This window comes from Heptranchias perlo, chromosome 20, assembly GCF_035084215.1.
Source record: "Heptranchias perlo isolate sHepPer1 chromosome 20, sHepPer1.hap1, whole genome shotgun sequence".
Classification (NCBI taxonomy): domain Eukaryota; kingdom Metazoa; phylum Chordata; class Chondrichthyes; order Hexanchiformes; family Hexanchidae; genus Heptranchias; species Heptranchias perlo.
In genome coordinates, this window is record NC_090344.1 from 47,177,629 (window position 1) to 47,200,150 (window position 22,522).

The window sequence follows — 22,522 nt, forward strand, 5'->3', positions numbered from 1 at the left end:
ATTCACTCTTCGCCCACTCTCACCAAAGGATAGTACATGTAGCTTTGCACAAACAGGAAATATCTTCCTTTTACTTTTTTACATAGCGCTGCTATTGGCAAATGCAACACTATAGACTTGATCCAAGTTTGTTATTTGGGGTAATGGTGCTAATAGTGCTATCATTTAAGGGTTTGTTCTGTCAAGTTGATTGGGGAAGGGAAGTTTTGATCCATTTTAGGATAGGTCTGTGTTTAAGGCACCAAGCTGCACAATCTTGGGTCCTAATGCAAAACAATTTTGATAGTTTAAAACTAAGGGAGGAATTGCTCCATACTGCACAATTACTTTGAATTTTGTAAGGGGTTTTTGATGGGGATGTAGAAGTTGACAAAAAAATGTATCCCAATGAACATGCAGATGTGTCAGCCGTGGCTCAGTTGATAGCACACTTGTGAGGACATAACCTCACCTGGCACTTCAGGAGTGCTGCATTGTTGGAGGTGCTGTCTTTCGGGTGAGACGCTAGACCAAGTCCCCTCTGTCCCATGTTAAAGTTCTCCTGGTGTCCTGGCCAATATTCATCCCTCAACCGACACCACTAAAAATACAGTTCAATTGGTCATTTATCTCATTGCTGTTTGTGGGACCATGCTGTGGGAAAATTGCCTGCCACGTTTCCCCACACTACAACAGTGACTGCACTTCAAAAGTAATTCAATGGCTGTGACGTGCTTTGGGACATCATGAAGTAATGAAAGGTGCAATATCAATGCGAGTTCTTCCTTTACTGAAAAAGTCGCATTACAATAATCTTTTCAAAATATTCTGCATGTTTTGTAACACTTTCTAAGTCTTACAGTTGGCATTTTTGTAAATTGAGTTATTCTAGGATGAAGAGTGTCTGACCATGCTCCATTTATGTTCTTGAAGTTTAGAACTATCAAAAATGTATTTTTTAAAGTTGAGATGCCCTTCCCGAGGCCTTTTAATGATAAGAAACCTAAAATGTCATTTCACTCTTTCACTTTTGGTTTGTTTAACTCTCTACCATTCTCTTCTTTTCATAGATGCACTTAAGGAGAAGCTAGATAAGCACATGCGGGAGAAAGCAATAAAGATTATACGGATAGGGTGAGACGAAGTAGACTGGGAGGAGGCTCGTGTGGAGCAGAAACAGCAGTATAGACCAGTTGGGCCGAATGGCCCGTTTCTGTTCTGTAAAATCCTATATAATTCTTTCCTTTCAAAGTCTGGCTGGAGACTATATAGTTTGACAATAAGTTGGTTGAGTGGAGAGTTTGAAAAACATAGTTTTGAATTCATGAAGTTTATCAAAAATTGAGTGGAACAGCACACTGAGAAACGGGTAAAGTCGCTTTAGATTGATGTGAATTGTTCTTGTTTTTTCTCCACTATTTCCCAATTTGCAAGGAGCTGAAACTTTTGTGGAAGCAAAACGTGGCAGCAGTTTCCTTTTTTTTGTGGTTGTTTATATAAACTTCTCATGGTCAAAGTCTACCTGACCTATACTGACACGACAATGTTCTCGTGTCACTCAAATTTCTGATCAATGGTTGAAATCAAACTTTGGTTTAAGTCGCGATATTTTGTACCTTTTTTCTTTTAGAAGCTTTTACCTGACTCGAATGAGGCTATTGGTCAAGGCAAAAGTAACCATGGTGACAGATAACGTTTGTGGAAGAAATTGGACCCACACCTGACTACTTTGAAGCACTGATACTTGTTTTGAGGTGTTTTAGATGATGACAGGTGTGCTCGAACATGCTCGACCCCACAGAATCCCATAAAGGTACAGTAATAAAAGAAAAAGACGGGCAGTGGATAAAAGAAGATTTTAATTTGGTGAAAAAGCCATTGGCCATCAACAGTGAGGCAGGTGGGAAAAATTTCGATCAAAAGTTTCATCAATTGAATGGAAAAACAGTCCACGCAACTGGAAATTCCAACACAGGATCGCTAACACAGTTAGTGTTTCATTCTTTTCTAAATAAAACCGAAGGCCCAGTCCTCATCAAGCCCGGTGGGAAATCAAATGTATTAGTTGGTGGAGCTGACATCCAGAATTCAAAGATTAAAAAAAAATCCGCAAAAAAGCCCGTGTTATCTTCAACTGCTTCAATAGCCTTCGTTTTCCCCAAGGCAAAAAAGGCAACGATGAAGAAGATAAAACACATCGATAACGCAGAGAACGGTTCGGCCTTTGTCAAGGCAACAACTGAAGACTTCTTTGAGGACGGCGCAGCAATTGAAGACAATCAACTGACGGACGAGTATTCTAAGTCTAGTTATGAGGATTTCGATGCTGAGACCATTATGATTCCATCCAAACTAAAAGCTCCGGTCTTGAGTTCGGTGGATCCATCTGTTTATCAAAAGAAGAAACGTAAGCGTTGTGGGGTATGTCACCCTTGCATGAAAAAAGACAATTGTGGGGAATGTAGCAACTGCAAGAATCGTAAGACTGGACATCAGATCTGCAAACAGAGGAAATGCGAAGAACTTAAGAAGAAACCAGGACTATTTACTGAGGTAAGAACATATACCAATTTAGGAGATCCAGGGTTGTTGGGACTGTACAATATAAGGTGTAAAATTTGGATATTCTTCCATTTTTTCATTCATTTGCAAGTAGCATGGATGTGAGGAAAGCTTTTCCAATGAAACATGTTTTTGCACCTTTTGCATCACAATGCAAGGAATAATCAAAACTTTTTTTCAACTGCAAGATTTTGTTTAATGTCACTTTCTGCAGGCTTTATGAGAATGGGCTTGTCAAATGATTTAAAGATTTCAACAAAAGGCAGTGAAGTGGAACCTAAAAAGCTTTACTAACTGGGATGGTCACATTAAGATTGTAATTTCATTCAGTCACAAGCAACTCTAATTTAATACCTGCATAGATTTTTCATTTTGGTTCGGTAAAATGCTGCCTTTTGCCAGTTTGAAACTCAGAAGTGTGGAGGTGAGATAACGAAAGTCCTCCCCTGGATACACCACTTATATGAAGTTATTAGTTGACCCCTGTGGTGTTGCTCTTCATTGTTTTTAAAGAGTTTCTCTGTATTCTTGGAACTGCCTTTCTGCTTCTCTTCTACTGTTATCTTCTTTCTGTCTCTCTCTGTTTTCTGCATACTTTCCACTCTTTCAGTGACCCTCTTTGTTTTTCGCTGTCTGCCTCACACATATTTTCCTTTGTTGCCACATTTCTTTTTCTCTGTTTTTTTCTGTTTGACTTATTCATTAATTTCCCTACCTCTTCTGCATTCTCTGTTTTCTCTCCGATTTTCTTGTTTGGCGATTCATTCTCATTTTTCCATCTCTGACTCCTTTTTTTCTCATCCTTCTTCAGCTTGATTGCATCTCATCTACTTTCTCTGAACTGATCCTGTCGGTCACACGTGCACAACGGATATTGACCAGCACTGAAGATGCACATATGTACAGTTCTGGAAAACTGGCAATGAATTTGTGCATGCAGGGAAAGGTGAAAGATGTCAGCCATGGCTCACTAGTAGCCTTTGAGGCAGAAGGCTGTAGGTTCAAGTCCCACTTGAGTACAAAATCTACGCTGATACTTCAGCTCAATACTGAGGGAGTGCTGTACTGTTGATTATCGGATGAGATATTAAACTGAGGCTCCATCTGCCCTCTCAGGTGGATGTAAAAGATCCCATTTCATTATTCAAAGAAGAACAGGTGAGTTCTCCCTGGTATCCTGGCAAATATTTAGCCCTCAACCAACATCAGTAAAAACAGATGATCTGGTCATTATCACACTGGTGTTTGTGGGAGCTTGCTGTGCACAAATTGTCTGCTGCATTTCCCACATTACAACAGTGACCACACTTCAAAAGTACTTCATCGGCTTTGGGATGTCTTAAGGTCAAGAAAGACACTTTATAAATGCAAGTTCTTTCTTTCTTTGAAAAACACTGGGAGGGAAGCCTCAGCTGTAAGTTCCAAGGTCTGGAAAGTGCTTGAGGCCTTCAAGAGATAGGGATAAGCAGAGCACAGGAGCTCGTACATAAAATGAGAGGAGGGGAAGATCGAGGTTGCAAAGGGGACTCGTTAAAATGGTGGGGGCAGGGGAGAATTAAAAGAAGACAAATGAGGAGAACATAGAAATCTTTCATTGCACCTTAAAGGCTTTCTGGATTTTTTTTGGGGGGGGAACGGAGCAAAATATGCCCATGGAATCCGAGGCAAAGTGGATAGTTGGATCCAAAATTGGCTCAGTGGCAGGAAGCAAAGGGTAATGGTTGACGGGTGATTTTGCGACTGTAAGGCTGTTTCCAATGGGGTCCTGCAAGGCTCAGTACGAGATCCCTTGCTTTTTGTGCTTTATATTAATAATTTGGACTTGAATGTGGGGGGCTTGATCAAGGAGTTTGCAGATGATGCAAAAATTGGCTGTGTGGTTCACAGTGGGGAGGAAAGCTGCAGACTGCAAGAAGATATCAATGGACTGGTCAGATGGGCAGAAAAGTGGCAAATGGAATTCAATCCAGAGAAGAGTGAGGTAATGCATTGGGTGAGGGCAAAAAAGGCAAGGGAATACACAATAAATGGAAGGATACTGAGAGGTGTAGAGAAACAAAGGGACCTTGGAATGCATGTCCACAGATCCCTGAAGGTGGCAAGACACGTAGATAAGGTGGTTAAAAAGGCATGTGGGATACTTTCCTTTATTAGCTGAGGCATAGAATATAAGAGCAGGGAGGTTATGCTGGAACTGAATAAAACATTGGTTAGGCCACAGCTTGAGTACCATGTACAGTTCTGGTTACCACATTACAGGAAAGATGTGATTGCACAAGAGAGGGTACAGAGGAGATTTACGAAGATGTTGCCAGGGCTGGAGAATTTTAGCTGTGAGAAAAGATTGGATCGGCTGGGGTTCTTTTCTTTGGAATAAAGGAGGCTGAGGGGAGATTTAATTGAGGTATATAAAATTCTGACGGGACTAGATAGAGTGGATAGGGAGGAACTATTTCCCTTAGCAGAGGGGTCAGTGACCAGGGGGCAATGATTTAAGTAATTGGTAGAAGGATTAGACGGGAGCTGAGAAGACATTTTTTCAACCAGTGGATGGTGGGGGTCTGGAACTCACTGCCTGAAAGGGTGGTGGAGGCAGAAACCTTCAACTCATTTAAAAAGTACTTGGATGTGCACTTGAAGTGCCATAACCTACAGGGCTACGGACCAAGTGCTGGAAAGTGGGATTAAGCTGGATAGCTCTTTTTCGGCCGGCACGGACACGGTGGGCCGAATGGCCTCCTTCAGTTCTGTAACTTTCGATGATTCTATTCCATTCTATGATTTTTTTTTGGCAATGACAATTGAGATAATGAAATGCACTGGATATTTATGTGAGGTTTTAGTTCTTTTTGACGAATTGCTTTCTCGTGAATGTGCAATTTGAACCAATCAGCATTATTCGCATCCTGAAGATATGTTAAATACTTTTCCAGGTGCAAATTTTTTAACAGGTTAGGTTTATTAACAGAACCCATGGAATTGAGTTCTAATTCTTAAAAAAATCTTGTTCCGTCCGTATAATGCCTGAAAAGCTTCACCAATGCTTTACATCATGCTGTACTATATAATGCATTGAGTGATAATATCTCATTGGTGCACAATGAGCCAGTTGTGTCACAGTTTCTTCATCTATGTGACACAGTTTTTGTATCACATCAGTGCACAAATTGTGATAAAACTGTGGGTTGAAGCAGTTAATTTGACTTCAGGTCAAACTGGGTACCTACTATATTCTGTGAATAAAAATGTCAGATTAAATTTCAGGGAATCCTGAGAGCTGCGCTCCATTCACAGTTATTAGTCGGCACATCACAGATATGACAACCAAAGCAGATGAAAGGTCACAACTTCTCTGATATCATTGGTGTAACAACATGAATTACATAGTGCATCATTATCTGAGGATCAGCCCTCACTATGGTCTGATGGCAGCAGGGCCTTTTGTCCGAACGTAACTTTGCATTGCTTTATATATATTAAGCTTTTGGTATCAATATTCAATAAATTATTAACGTATTAGATAAATTGCTGGAAGATCTGAACTGCATGGCGGAGGTAAACTTAAATTCTTTGTTTGGAAGCTGCAAATTGAGTGAATTTCACTCCACGCGTTAGAACTAATCCATGTGAGCTTCTTACGTTCAGAATTTATTTACTATCCAAAGTTTCAGTCAGTTCACAGTGACAGACAACTGAATTTCCAGCTCTTCTCTCAAGGCAAACATGACATGTTCAGAACTGCAGGAAGATTTATGCACCTGCACCCCTCAAAAGAAAAAAGTTAAGACTTTATTGTGGGAGCAATCTGATGTATTTCCCATAATTTTCACCCCAGCAGATCTATGTACCTCTAATGCTCTGCGTTCCTAAGGGCCTCGGGGGAGGGAGGGAGATTTAAAATTTAAAAGGCCAGTTTCTGTGATGTCTTGTATGAGCCAGTGCTGCTCTTGTGGCTACCAGTAAAATGATGACTACAGGCAATATAATTGGACAATGTGTTAACATAATACTGCTCTGCACCAAAACATGGGTGAGGCTTGCAATTCGCCATATGGGGAATTTTATTTTTAACAGCAGCAGTGGAGGCAAGACTGAGCAAAGGCTAAGGGGAGAAAGGTGGTCAAAGGTTGGTTACCCTTGGCTAACAGAGGTTGAATAAACTATATATAAAACCCATAATAAAGGTACCATCCATTCTTCCCATCAAGATAATTGTACACTACATCATTCTTAAGAAAATGATTGGACAATGGGTAAGAAACGGCACGGAAGACTTTTTGCTGATACATTGCTCAAAGAAAAAGGTTGGTCTTGTGGTATTTTAGAAAACATAAGGTCGCTAATTATATTGTGATAACTTTTTAAATGATTAGCTTTCTATTACAGTGGGCTAGGAATTCGTATCTGGTGATAATGCATTACAATGATTTGAATACACTCTGATTTTTCCTCTGATTTTCTCTTTCTTTGGGAAGGAATCTAATTCTGTTCAGTGCTTCTTTTGACAACCCACCGAAACTTTCAGTGCAAGTAGCTCTCACATGTAATGCCAGAAGACTTGTATAAAATAGTTTTCAACCTAAAAAATACTGTATTCCACTTAAAATGTTACTATTAAATGAAAATCGGTAAATTAGATGACTGCATTCACAACTATTCATAAAAATCTGAAAATATTGACAAAAGTTGATAAAATTAATATATACCCTCACTATCATTGTGCAGAAACAGTGACAATTGAGATTAGAAGCAAGATTTTGCTAAGCCTGCACATGTACTTTTGTTTGCTGATACCACACTGCAGGTGGGTATGAATAATTGTAGAATACTGAGAACAGCACCTGAAGCAGCTTCTGAAATTCCATGTGGTCACCTTATATACACTCTTTCCGATGCACAACCAGGGAAAAGTCATAAAGACAGCAATTGTAACTTTCTTTTCTTGCCAGGGTATGGTTCTGTGGGAACTATTATCCCTCTTGTACTTTGTCCAATTGACCATTATTTGTGAATCATTCTAGACAGTGGGTGTTGGCAGGCAATTTGACCACATGAAAGTATCCTAGCTGAGCCGAGTTCTGACTGAATATGACATCGACTGAGCACACTTTTAACAAGAGACATGGAATGGCAATCAGGCACAGTAATCATGGCTGGTTTTCCCTTTTCCTAACTGGAGAATGCTGTGGAAAATTGCACAGCACCTACCACTGCACTGGCTAAGGTCACTGAACTCAAAACAGATGAGGGATCAAACCGAGGATCTTCCTGGTCTGTGTGGCTCAGTGCTGCCTCACAGTGTACATTTATAATTGAGCCATCACGTTCTGACCTTTTATTCGTACACGGTGGACTGAGTGTCACAAACCACTTTCCCTATTGTTTTATGACTGGAGCTGAGTTAACTGCTGTGGCAGACTTGGTAATCCTTTACTGGAGTCAGACAAGTCCGGAGCAGTCTACGATACCATTAATGACTGAACAGCCAGCCTGGCTCATTAATGGGCCCTGGAGGGGTAGATCTACCTCCGGAGCCTACGATTTTTTCTGTTTGGCTCCAGATGACCCTGCAAGCCATTGTCTCAACAATTAGAGTTGTCCTGGCCAACTTCCTAAATTCCCTATCACTGTATAAGTAATCCAGTTCAGGGGTGGCCTATTGGCAGCTCACAAGTTGCATGGGGAAAGAGCAGGGGAGTGGGATTAATTGTTTAGCTCTTTCAAAGAGCCAGCACAGGTACGATGTGGCATCACTCTTCGATTCTATGATTCTAAGAGATTTCGATTAACATAAGGACAGTATTGGCTGCAATAAAACAGCTTTAATTCTGATCCAGTTCACCAACATATTTTGAATTAATTGTAACATAGCCTCGTTAAAATTAGCCCAAATGGGCCACCATATCTAGATGCAGGAATTGTGCCTTTCGATTGAAAAATTGCAAATGTGACTCCATTATTTAAGAAGGGAGCGAAGAAGAAACCAGGAAACGACAGACCTGTCAGGTTAATATTAGTTGTGGGGAAGTTACTGGAATCTATCATCAGAGACAGAGTGCCTGAGCACCTGGACAAGTATCAACGAGTCAAAGAGAATCAACATGGGTCTGTGAAGGATAGGTCATGTCTGACTAATCTTGTTGAATTTTTTGAGGAGGTCACTAGCATGGTGGATAGGGAGGTGTCTATGGATGTTGTTGAGATGGACTTCCAGAAGGTATTTGATAAGGTTCCACACAAGAGATTATCAGCAAAAATGAGCACACAGAATTAAAGATAACCTTGTGACATGGGTCAGTAATTGTTTGGGAGGTCGGAGACAGAGAATCGGGATAAAGGGAATGTTCTCTGATTGGTGGCATGTGACAAGTGGAGTTCCCCAGGGATCCATACTGGGGCTTTTGCTTTTCACCATATCTATTAATTTTTTTTTTATTCGTTCACGGGATGTGGGCGTCGCTGGCGAGGCCAGCATTTATTGCCCATCCCTAATTGCCCTCGAGAAGGTGGTGGTGAGCCGCCTTCTTGAACCGCTGCAGTCCGTGTGGTGACGGTTCTCCCACAGTGCTGTTCGGAAGGGAGTTCCAGGATTTTGACCCAGCGACAATGAAGGAACGGCGATATATTTCCAAGTCGGGATGGTGTGTGACTTGGAGGGGAACGTGCAGGTGGTGTTGTTCCCATATGTCTGCTGCTCTTGTCCTTCTAGATGGTAGAGGTCGCGTGTTTGGGAGGTGCTGTCGAAGAAGCCTTGGCGAGTTGCTGCAGTGCATCCTGTGGATGGTACACACTGCAGCCACAGTGCGCCGGTGGTGAAGGGAGTGAATGTTTAGGGTGGTGGATGGGGTGCCAATCAAGCGGGCTGCTTTATCTTGGATGGTGTCGAGCTTCTTGAGTGTTGTTGGAGCTGCACTCATCCAAGCAAGTGGAGAGTATTCCATCACACTCCTGACTTGTGCCTTGTAGATGGTGGAAAGGCTTTGGGGAGTCAGGAGGTGAGTCACTCACCGCAGAATACCCAGCCTCTGACCTGCTCTCATAGCCACAGTATTTATATGGCTGCTCCAGTTAAGTTTCTGGTCAATGGTCACCCCCAGGATGTTGATGGTGGGGGATTCGGCGATGGTAATGCCATTGAATGTCAAGGGGAGGTGGTTAGACTCTCTCTTGTTGGAGATGGTCATTGCCGGGCACTTATCTGGTACGAATGTTACTTGCCACTTATGACCTCAAGCCTGGATGTTGTCCAGCTCTTGCTGCATGCAGACTTGGACTGCTTCATTATTTGAGGGGTTGCGAATGGAACTGAACACTGTGCAGTCATCAGCGAACATCCCCATTTCTGACCTTATGATGGAGGGAAGGTCATTGATGAAGCAGCTGAAGATATTTGGGCCTACGACACTGCCCTGAGGAACTCCTGCAGCAATGTCCTGGAGCTGAGATGATTGGCCTCCAACAACCACTATCATCTTCCTTTGTGCCAGGTATGACTCCAGCCACTGGAGAGTGATCCCCCTGATTCCCATTGACTTCAGTTTTACTAGGGCTCCTTGGTGCTACACTCGGTCAAATGCTGCCTTGATGTCAAGGGCAGTCACTCTCACCTCACCTCTGGAATTCAGCTCTTTTGTCCATGTTTGGACCATGGCCGTAATGAGGTCTGGAGCCGAGTGGTCCTGGCGGAACCCAAACTGAGCATCGGTGAGCAGGTTATTGGTGAGTAAGTGCCACTTGATAGCACTGTCGACGACACCTTCCATCACTTTGCTGATGATGGAGAGTAGACTGATGCGGCAGTAATTGGCCGGATTTGGATTTGTCCTGCTTTTTGTGGACAGGACATACCTGGGCAATTTTCCACATTGTCGGGTGGATGCCAGTGTTGTAGCTGTACTGGAACAGCTTGGCTAGAGGCGCAGCTAGTTCTGGAGCACAAGTCTTCAGCATTACAGCTGGGATGTTGTCGGGGCCCATAGCCTTTGCTGTATCCAGTGCACTCGGCCGCTTCTTGATATCACGTGGAGTGAATCGAATATCGGGAGGAGGCCAAGATGGATCATCCACTCGGCACTTCTGGCTGAAGATGGTTGCAAACGCTTCAGCCTTGTCTTTTGCACTCACGTGCTGGACTCCGCCATCATTGAGGATGGGGATGTTTGCAGAGCTTCCTCCTCCCGTTAGTTGTTTAATTGTCCACCACCATTCACGACTGGATGTGGCAGGACTGCAGAGCTTTGATCTGATCCGTTGGTTGTGGAATCGCTTAGCTCTGCGTATAGCATGTTGCTTCCGCTGTTTAGCATGCATGTAGTCCTGAGTTGTAGCTTCACCAGGTTGGCACCTCATTTTTAGGTACGCCTGGTGCTGCTCCTGGCATGCTCATCTACACTCCTCATTGAACCAGGGTTGATCCCCTGGCTTGTTGGTAATGGTAGAGTGAGGAACATGCCGGGCTATGAGGTTACAGATTGTGCTGGAATACAATCCTGCTGCTGCTGATGGCCCACAGCGCCTCATGGATGCCCAGTTTTGGAGCTGCGAGATCTGTTCTGAATCTATCGCATTTAGCACGTTGGTAGTGCCACACAACACGTTGGATGGTGTCCTCAGTGTGAAGACGGGACTTCATCTCCACGAGGACTGTGCGGTGGTCACTCCTACCAATACTGTCATGGACAGATGCATTTGCGACAGGGAGATTGGTGAGGATGAGGTCAAGTTAGTTTTTCCCTCGTGTTGGTTCGCTCACCACCTGCCGCAGGCCCAGTCTAGCAGCTATGTCCTTCAGGACTTGGCCAGCTCGGTCAGTCGTGGTGCTCCCGAGCCACTCTTGGTGATGGACATTGAAGTCCCCCACCCAGAGTACATTCTAAGCCCTTGTCACCCTAAGTGCTTCCTCCAAGTGGTGCTCAACATGGAGGAGGACTGATTAATCAGCTGAGGGAGGGCGGTAGGTGGTAATCAGCAGGAGGTTTCCTTGCCCATGTTTGACCTGATGCCATGAGATTTCATGGGGTCCACAGTCAAGGTTGAGGACTCCCAGGGCCACTCCCTCCTGACTGTATATCACTGTACCGCCACCTCTGGTGGGTCTGTCCTGCCGGTGGGACAGCACATACCCAGGGATGGTGATGGAAGAGTCTGGGACGTTAGCTGAACGGTATGATTCTGTGATTATGTTGCTTGACGAGTCTGTGGGACAGCTCTCCCAATTTTGGCACAAGTCCCCAGATGTTAGTAAGGAGGATCTTGCAGGGTCAACTGGGCTTGGTTTGCCTGACTTTTCGTAGCAAGATTTTACAACTGAGTGGTTTGCCAGGCCATTTCAGAGGGCAATTAAGAATCAACCACATTGCTGTGGGTCTGGAGTTACATTTCGGCCAGACTGGGTACCTTCCCGAAAGGACATTAGTGAACCAGATGGGTTTTTATGGCCATCATTACTGATAGTAGTATTTTTATTCCAGATTTTTATTTAATTAATTGAATTTAAATTCGCCAGTTGCTATGGCGGGATTTGAACTCATGACTCTGGATTTTAGTCTGGGCCTCAAGATTACTAATCCAGTAACATAACCATTATGCTACCGTACCCGATAATGATTTGGATGCAGGAATCGAGAGTTGTATATCCAAGTTTGCAGATGACACTAAGTTATTCTGGCATTGCAGCCATGTCCTGGCTGCTAAGCTCCTGGCATTCACATGTCCCTCATTATTTTATAGACTTCTATAAGATCACCCCTAAACCTCCTACTCTCCAGGGAAAAAAGTCTCAGTCTATCCAACCTCTCCCTACAAGTCAAACCATCAAGTCCCGGTAGCATCCTAGTAAATCTTTTCTGCACTCTTTCTCGTTTAATAATATCCTTTCTTTGATAGGGTGACCAGAACTGCACACAGTATTCCAAGTGTGGCCTCACTAATGTCTTGTACAACTTCAACAAGACATCCCAACTCCTGTATTCAATGTTCTGACCATTGAAACCAAGCATGCTGAATGCCTTCTTCACCACCCTATCCACCTGTGACTCCACTTTCAAGGAGCTATCTCCCCAACGCCGTACCATTCACGGAGTAGGTCCGTTAATGCTGGCCATAATATGAAAATGAGCAATGACTCTTCTGGCTCCTCTCTCACACCAAACACAAAAGTTTGCCAAACTGATTTTTATGAAAAAGGTATCTGGCAATTAGTTGACTTTTATGTATACAATGCATTGTTACACTCCCTTTAAGAACCTGGCAGGGTTTTACCAGTGACCGTACTAAGTGACTATGTGTGAAAACCCCCATTTTTCTTATAGTGGTTAATTAGAACAATGCACTTTTAAAGTACCTTCTGGGATTGAACCCAGAGAAGAACATATGCACTGTACACAAAGTAGAGATTCATTTCTACAAGGTCACATGACCTTCGGGACAGACAGTCATTGATCAGCCATTAGTCAAATACTGTAGTACATGTCCTGACAGAGAATGGCTGAATATTAACAAATCCTGCCTCAGGAACATAACGTAAATTCAATGGGATAAAAACATGAGCTTTAAAAGTACAGAAGGTCGACAAAACAAGAATGATTAAATGGGAAGGAGAACATATCATTACTGTGTTCACTATGTTTTTTTCTACTTCCCCTTTAAAATGACTAACAGGGAGACTGAGGTCAATGACCTCAGATCTCATCCATGACAGCAAAAGAAATCGATTTATATACTGTATGTATGCTAATTAACAATTTTATTATTTTATTTTACAATTTATGAATTGTAGAGATTTGAGAAACACAGATATTGTTTTTGTTGGTGGCATGGTTTTTGTGTCTTAAAGACTGTTTCAAATTATGAGCTCTGTGTGCTGAAAAATTATATGACGTATATTCTTTATTCCGCTGTATAAATTGCAAAGCAAGATTCCACAAACATCACAGTACCCGAGTTTGAAACAGTTGTTTGAAGTACAGTACATGAGCTTCTCTTTAATTTCTGCGTGACCTCCCCTCCCCCAGTTGTTTCCGATACATGGAAGCAACCGTCTTGCACACGCTTCTGATGGTGTTGAAATCTACTGGAAAAAGAGACTATGCTGCAAGCTGCACCTCAAACAGATCTGTGTGGTTTTTATGGTTCAGTTTCCTTCCAAGCTTTAAAGGAAACTCAAGATATGCTTGCTTTGGTCAAAGTCTGGTGACAGAGCTGGTAGGATATCACTTTAAGGATAAGCCTCCATATGTTTAAGGACCTTGATTTTTGGTCTGTGCAACAAATGAAACAGTGTCGACTAAAATGAGAACTGTTCTCATAATTTTGACTGGCATTATAGACCAAAGAGAGGCCAAGAAAAGGGATAAAGAAACAGGATCCTCCAACTGTAAGAAGTAGTCGTAAATGCATGTTTAATAGCAAGGAGAGATTTCAGTGGAAAAAACTCCTTGCTTGTTACTTCAATAATGAAAATAATTGTAAGCTTACGTGAGTCCAATTCAGACGGTATTTTATTAATAACTGCGACGTCGGAAACATGGTGGGGAGGAGGGGGCAGAGAAACATTCAGTTGCTCGTTCCAGGTAATCTGGAAAACCTCCAAGCAGTCCTTCAGTAGCATTCCATAGTTAATGCCATCCAACCCTCAATCTCTCTGCCAGATGCAGTTGTTTGTTTATGAAGCGTCAGAGTGTAATGGCATGCTTAGCCTTTTTTCCCTCAGGGAATACTCCACACTGTGCCCTTTCAGCCCTCTGGTCTTACAGCAAGAGGATCAGCCAATTACTCCGGCAGTCTCTGGTGAAATTTCCATTCTTCCATGTTTTAAACTATCCTTTCTCATATGGCACTGATTAATGACAGCATTGGACTTCTGACCTTCAAGGGATGGGGGAGGGGAACTAAAGAAGGGAAGGCTAATAGGTAAGGGGTGCCTGAACCCTTGATTTTTTTTCTTTGAAAATTTATCACTTTACACAATGGCAGCAAATTCAGATTTGATCAGAATTTAAAATTCTGAAATTAAAATTCACAGTATAAACAAAGTACATGAACTGACTCTGATGCCAGTTTAGATTAAAACTTCTCACTTCCCAGTGCTGATTTAGAACCAAGCTACAGACCAAAGAGATTCCAACTTTGGCAAGTTTGATTTTAATCCTGCTCACTTTCATGCCACAGCAAACTGTAAAATATTCTTCAAAGTGTATTTTGATGTTATTAGATGAGGCTGTTTATATCATGTGTCCTAACATTTCAAAATTGTAAAATTTCTGATCATTTTACTATCCCATCTTCACATCATGACAAAGGTACCATCCCCATCTTTAGAAAATAACAAAAATGTTTTACATGAAAAAGATTAATTTATTGGAAATATAATGTATATGACCATACCTTACTGCAATTCTTTACATATTGTATCTACTAAAGCTGTCAGCATTCTATTTTTCTGAGCCGAGATCTCTCTAATTTTCTAATTATCTCTCTTTTTCTCTCTTCTTCTGCTAAAGGTGATGAGTCCTGTTGGTTTCACAGGTGCAAGTTGCACCCCTCTGCCTTGGCTATTTTTTATGAGCGAGCCTAATCAATGAATGTCAGTGAGCTATTTGACAGTGAGGAGCATCACATCCAAGATCGATCCTATCCTTCCCCCAATGTCTTCAAATGCAGTTTTCGCTGATATCACTGGATAATGAATAGGAGCAGCATCCAGTGGTTTCTGCTATGAACTGTTCCTTTAATATTAATATTAATAAGAGTTAATATTCCCCTCCCCAGCCCAGGTAAAGTAAGGCCAATTGTAGTGCCCCAGCCACAACCCCAGATCAACAAAGATCAGGATTGAACCTGGTTCTATTCCAATCTGTATGACCCTTCACCATGCCACACAATGTATTTGACCACTGGGACAACACAGGGGCCCCAGCTCCATCCCTGATCTCAGATGGGACACCAAAAGTCATTCACTATAATAGTGTCAGATCCATTCAAAAAGAAAATAATTGTATTCACAGAGTGCCTTTCACAACCTTGAACAGTCCTAAAGTGCTTCACAGACAACAAAGTACATTTAAAGTTCAACCACTGTTGTAATATAGGAAAATGTGGCAGCCAATTTGCACACAGCAAGGTCCCACAAACAGCAATGAGATAAATGACCCATTAAACCGTTTTAGTGTTGTTGGTTCAGGGATGACTGTTGGCCAGGACAACTCCCCTGCTCTTCTTCAAATAGTGCCATTGGATTTAAGCGAGCAGATGGGGCCTCAGTTTAATATTTTATCCAAAAGGCAGCGCCTTCAATAGTGGAGCACTCCCTCAGTACTGCACTGAAGTGTCAGCCTAAATTATGTGCCCAAATTTCTGCAGTGGAGCTTCAACCCTTGACATGTAACTTCAGCAGTGAGAGTGCTACCACTGAGCCAAGGCTGACACCGAAAAGATAAAACCTTATTAATATGTGATACTTCATCTCAATGAGGGGCACATTTTCCAAGTACATGCTTTTTTCCAAGTACACCAGTGTATATTGAGTGTGCTGCCCACGATTTTCCATCCACTGCCCATGATTTTTGCATAAATGTTGGCAGTGGGTGAGGTTGACCGCCACCAGCTGGTATTAGGAACATTACCCTTATATACCACCTTTATGATGAATTACATGCTGCCTCAATAAGATGTCAAGTGTCATGAAAGTAAAACTTATTTTAACCTGTATCTTTTTTTGCCAATTTTCTCCCTTCTGCTCCCCTCCTTGCATTGACTCCTTGCTGTTTGGTTCCACATTCCTACTTGCCTTTCAGCACTTTGTCCAAATGACCATTCTTTATGCCTAAGCCCAGACAATGAGTGTTGGCAGCCTGATTGACTGCAGGGGGGCGTTAAACAACCTAACCTGATCCTACCCTTCCTTATCCAATATGCACACATGTGTACTTCCTGCAGCGGACACTTGATTACACACTAAATGCCAATTTACTAATGTATAATTATGTTGTCTCACAAATGAACTATAGGGTAGATGTTCCAAGTCCTCACCATGGTGAGGTAGCTGGAATACTGCAAGCATGGATTGGAAAATTGTGGCAGCCTCCTGCAGTCAAATAGGGGTTGACACTCACTCTCGATGCTCACACATGCAGAATCATCAATTGGGTTCGCTACTGAAGGCCTATGGGCAAGGACTTAGAAAAATTACTCGCCTCAAAAATATTATATATTGCTACACAAAACAATGACTGTCAGCTTGAAATTCCAGTAATGATTTCAGGGTTCCAATAATAAAAGACAAACTTAATCCATTGTAAAAACTAGTGTTGCAGCCTCATGCATGTTGTTATGTGCTCTAAAAATAGAGGAACAGCTTTTAGATCTGTGGAATTAGGGTTGCCACGCTCTGTAAATTCCAAAACTGAAACTGGAACAAATAGAAGTAGGAAAGGCAGTGGGGTCATGCCTTGAGTTTTGATGTTTCCTTTGCTGCTAATGAAAACTTTAGTTATTTTAATCAGCAATTCCTCTGCTTCAAAAGATACAATGGGTCGGAACTTGCTGAAAAAATAAGGGCGTGTGAACGATGCACGCCGTTATTAATGTGCAAATCGGCCAGCAAGGTCAGGGGATTAAGAGATACGCCGTGAATTGTGAATCTCCAGAACTTGCTGGTCGATTTACACCGCTCTGTCGTTTGCTTCGCTCTAAGCCTCCCTGTTATTTTTAAGAACTTGCTGGATTTGCACATTAACTGCCCATTAAACGCGCCACAGAAAGTCACGTCTCGTGATCAATAGTGTAAGTGCCTCTTTAATGATGTGATAATTGTTAATGACTGCCAATCAACCTCTCCAGCCAGAAAGTGAACGATTGAAACTGTGGAGACTCATTCCTGCACGTGGTGAATTATTGTTGGAGATTTTAAAAATGTCAAATTTAAAGTTAAAATGTTTTTTTCTTACTTTTCCTTTCTGTCTCTTTTCTCTCTCTCTCTTAATCCAATCGTTCTTTCCCTCTCTTTATTTCTCTTTCTGTTCCTGATTTGATTCTATTTCACCCACTCCAATTCACCCTCCTTCTCAGTTGTTCTGTTTATTTCTCAATTGTTAAATCTCACTGGGTAAGGAGATAGACTGTTGGTCCTGTCATTCCCTAAGATCCCATATGCCCCATTGCCTTCGCTACGCCGTTATCAGGTCGTACTTCCAGCAAGTTAGGGAGCAAAAAAATTTGAGCTGAAGGGTGCAGGAAAAATTCTAACTCACAGTGTACACTGTGAGATGCGCCACTCCAGCAAGATCTGGCCCAATATGTGGAGAAAAAAGAAATGAGCTTTTCGTGTCTGGTTTACATTTTAGAAATTTCTGTAGCTCCCACTCAAAAACTGGTTGATCCAGTCCAAAACAAGACAGCAACAACTCTAGGAGGGGCATAGGGCCTCAAATTGCACTGACTCATACAGACACTGTTGCTGTGATGCATTGCTTGACTGCAGAAAGGGATGACTCACTTAGGTACTGTTGCCGTGTTGCATCATTGGACCCCAAACACCACCAACTCATACAGACACTATCACTGTGGTGTATCATTGGGCCATACTATTTTCAGTGAATGTAATTCAAGATTTTGTCGAACCAAAGCCTTCACATTAAGATTTTTATTTCTGTGAGCGAAGGGGGTGAATTTTAACCCTCAAGAATGGGTGGGTTGGGGGTGGGGTGGAAGTTAAAATAATTGATTTTTCCACCACGACTGCAACCCGGCTCCAACGCGCTAGCTTCCGGGTTTAACAGAGGTGCATTTGGATGCGGTGTGAGTGCAGGTGAGCGGGTACTTCTGGGAGCAATTTACCTCATTATGAGACGTTAACTCGGTGTTTTTAATTTGAATTTAAGAGATGTTTGAATTTAAAGCCTCCAGCACGGGTTTCCCGGGGCTCGCGAATCTTGCCAGTGAAACGGAGGTAAGAAGGGCTGGATCTATGAAGTAAGTGCCTTTATTGCACTGCTTATGGACCAGGAGGAGCAGGAGTGCTTCCACAGGGCTCACCAAGCTTTCCTTTGAAAGACCCCATGATCAGCCGACCCCCACCCCCACCCACAATGTCTAACTTTCCCCACCCTCCCCCACAATTTCTGACTCCCCCCCCTTACCCCCCCCCCCCCAAACCGGGTCTCCCCCCTCGTATACACCCTGAAGAGTTCGATCTCTCCCTGGCTGCTTTCCCGCCCAACAGATGGCTAGCCTGTCCATCTAGCTGCCGGGTACGAAACCGATTGAAAACATTTTAAAGTTGTCCTAACGTCAAAATCATCACAACGTGCAGGAAACCCTTACTTCTAGGTTTCCCATCCGAAAATCTTCTCCGCACTGCTCTCTTCCCTGCTCTGAGTTAATATCCAGGCCAAGCTGTCGAGAGAACTCATAGTGTAAAAATTACAAGCAGGTTTCAGCCTGGAAATAAATATGTTGCATAGGCTAGTGGAAGTGCATGTGCATGTACATGGATGCTCTTTGTGGACTAGCCTGCCAACACTTATTGTCAAACCTCATTCATGAATAATGGCCACATGGTAAAATACCGGCGGGTGGGGGGCGATCGGAAGAGGTGGGGGAAGCAATTGGAAAGGGGGCAGTGATCAGGAGGGGTGGGGAGGCCATCAGGAGGGGGCTGAACGTGAGCCAGCAATGGTCTTCGTCACTGCAGCTCATCCCAGCTCCACGTTCAGTTGAGCAGTTTTTAACAATCTTTTCTTTTCGATGGCGACCTTGCTGGTTAGGCCACATGTAGTTCATGTTTTCCTGATCGCATCTTGCTGGCTGTGTTCAGGGCAAACCAATTTTGCAAAGGAGGCCACCAACAGGCATTGGGCCCCCTATTTGCATATGCCTGTTTCAGGCGATGGCCCTGCACGCCTCTTTTTCTGCCTTTACCAATATGGCGGATGGCACACTTCCAGAGTGGAATATGCACGCACACGCCACCTGCCATATTGGACACTTTGGCGCCTGTGTTATGCCTGTAAACCGGGCACGTCGTCAACCAATTTCTAGGCCCGTATTTCAAGAAAGACCTATATTTTTTTTCCCTAAAGAGTACTGTCAACAAGAAAAAATGATTGGCAAATCTTATAATTTTTGGGGAGAGAGAAGAGGCATTCGAGTTATATCTCATTTTTAGCATAATATCATGCATAAATGAAATGATAATCCATTTCAACACGATTTAAATAACTGGTTTGTGTATTTTCAAACAAAAATTGTTTCTCAAATTCTTTTGATGAAGACAATGCTCCTTTAAGTCCAAAAATCAGAAAAAAAATTGCAAAATATCAAATGATTCCATGGCTGTCACATTTAAATTAGTACACAGCATAAAACTGCTCTTCCTCACTCCTGTTGTTAAGTTGTCAGTCAAAAGGATGATAAGTTTGGAAAAATAGAAATGTCATACAAGTGCAGCTGTGGAAGCTCTTCTGAGGTTGGGGTTAAGGCACACTGTTGGGTAGAGTAGTGGAAGAAGTAGTATGAGAAGAATCCCTTTTAGCATATTGGCTTCATTGCAATGAAAATCAGGTTTTGGCTCATTTATTGTCTGATTACACACTTATCTCAACCTTTTATTTCCTATCCTGTTCAGACTCCCTGGGGGTGAAATTAGACATGGGCAAGGATGAAAAACAGGCAGAATGGCATTGGTTGCCTGTGATACGTTCCGTCCGATATCCAGTCCCGGAGACTAATAGAGCTGAATACTGGACGGAGCGTATAACAGGCGGTCGTTTTGCACTTTGGCCCAAGACAAGTTTCTATCCCCCTTTGACAATGCAGCAAATATAAAGAATTTCTTAAAATGGCCAGAGACTGATCCATAAACAGATTGCCAACAAAACAAACTCAGTATTTCCAATGCTTTGACATGAATTTTATCAAGAAGAATCTCTTGCCCCATTGTTACTGCAGCACATCCACTCCACTGAGGAACTGTGTCATTATGATAATATTAAAAAACAACCAATAAATATTGTATACACTGGTACAGGCTGATGTAAAGTAAGCACACATCATTCATTAAGCTTACTCATACAGCAGAGAAGGGTACAGTAGCATAGTGGTTATGTTACTGGACGAGTAATCCAGAGGCCTGGACTTATAATTCGGAGTCATGAGTTTAAATCCCGCCACGGAAGCTGGGGAATTTAAGTTCAATTCATTCATTTCAATTAATTAAATAAAATCTGGAATTAAAATACGAGTATCAGTAATGGTGGCCATGAAACTACCGGATTGTCGTAAAAACGCATCTGGTTAACTCATGTCCTTTAGGGAAGGAAACCTGCTGTCCTTACCCGGTCTGGCCTATCTGTGACTCCAGACCCACAGCAATGTGGTTGATTCTTAATTGCCCTCATGAAATGGCCTAGCAAGCCACTCAGTTGTAAAATCACGCGAAAAAAAAAGTGACAATAAGAATAAAACCGGACGGACCACCAGGCACCGGGACACGACAAAGGCAAACCAAGCCCAGTCGACCCTGCAAAGTCCTCCTCACAAACATCTCGGGACTTGTGCCAAAATTGGGACAGCTTTCCCACAGACTAGTCAAGCAACAGCCTGACATAGCCATACTCCAGAATCATACCTTTCAGCCAACATCCCAGACTCTTCCATTACCATCCCTGGGTATGTCCTGTCCCACCGGCAGGACAGACCCACCAGAGGTGGCGGTACAGTGATATACAGTCAGGAGGGAGTGGCCCTGGGAGTCCTCAACATTGACTCTGGACCCCATGAAATCTCATGGCATCAGGTCAAACATGGGCAAGGAAACCTCCTGCTGATGACCACCGACCGTCCTCCCTCAGCCGACGAATCAGTCCTCCTCCATGTTGAGCACCCCTTGGAGGAAGCACTGAGGGTAGCAAGGGCACAGAATGTACACTGGGTGGGAGACTTCAATGTCCATCACTAAGAGTGGCTCCGTAGCATCACTACTGACCGAGCTGGCCGAGTCCTGGAGGACATAGCTGCCAGACTGGGCCTGCGACAGGTGGTGAGCGAACCAACACAAGGGGGGAAACTTACTTGACCTCGTCCTCACCAATCTACCTGTCGCAGATGCATCTGTCCATGACATCATTGGTAGGAGTGACCACCGCACAGTCCTCGTGGAGACGAAGTTCCGTCTTCGCACTGAGGACACCATCCAACGTGTTGTGTGGCACTACCACCATGCTAAATGGTGATAGATTCAGAACAGATTTAGCAGCTCAAAACTGGGCATCCATGAGGCGCTGTGGGCCATTAACAGCAGCAGGATTGTATTCCAGCACAATCTGTAACCTCATGGCCCGGCATATTCCTCACATCTACCATTACCAACAAGCCAGGGGATCAACCCTGGTTCAATGAGGAGTGTAGAAGAGCATGCCAGGAGCAGCACCAGGCGTACCTAAAAATGAGGTGCCAACCTGGTGAAGCGACAACTCAGGACTATATGCATGCTAAACAGCGGAAGCAACATGCGAAAGACAGAGCTAAGCGATTCCACAACCAACGGATCAGATCAAAGCTCTGCAGTCCTGCCACATCCAGTCGTGAATGGTGGTGGACAATTAAACAACTAACGGGAGGAGGAGGCTCTGGAAACATCCCCATACTCAACGATGGCGGAGTCCAGCACGTGGGTACAAAAGACAAGGCTGAAGCGTTTGCAACCATCTTCAGCCAGAAGTGCCGAGTGGATAATCCATCTCAGCCTCCTCCCGATATCCCCACCATCACAGAAGCCAGTTTTCAGCCAATTCGATCCACTCCACGTGATATCAAGAAACGGCTGAGTGCACTGGATACAGCTAAGGCTATGGGCCCCGACAACATCCCAGCTGTAGTGCTGAAGACTTGTGCTCCAGAACTAGCTGCGCCTCTAGCCAAGCTGTTCCAGTGCAGCTACAACACTGGTATCTACCCGACAATGTGGAAAATTGCCCAGGTATGT

The 22,522-nt window shown here is 43.3% G+C and overlaps 1 protein-coding gene and 1 long non-coding RNA gene across 2 annotated transcripts; one reads left to right on the top strand and one right to left on the bottom strand.

The window, feature by feature from the left end:
• Positions 1-1,162: 1,162 nt before the first annotated feature.
• On the top strand, positions 1,163-3,633 carry LOC137335808 (uncharacterized). The gene is made up of 3 exons (XM_068001250.1): positions 1,163-1,348; positions 1,610-2,532; positions 3,353-3,633. Exons 2-3 carry the CDS (start codon positions 1,765-1,767, stop codon positions 3,611-3,613), a joined length of 1,029 nt encoding a protein of 342 aa, XP_067857351.1. The 5' UTR covers positions 1,163-1,348; positions 1,610-1,764; the 3' UTR covers positions 3,614-3,633.
• Positions 1,822-14,402, bottom strand: LOC137335809 (uncharacterized). The gene is made up of 2 exons (XR_010966498.1): positions 14,017-14,402; positions 1,822-2,365 (listed from the first exon to the last, which is right to left on the bottom strand). It is a non-coding gene; the product is annotated as an uncharacterized lncRNA (long non-coding RNA).
• Between the last annotated feature and the right edge of the window lie 8,120 nt (positions 14,403-22,522).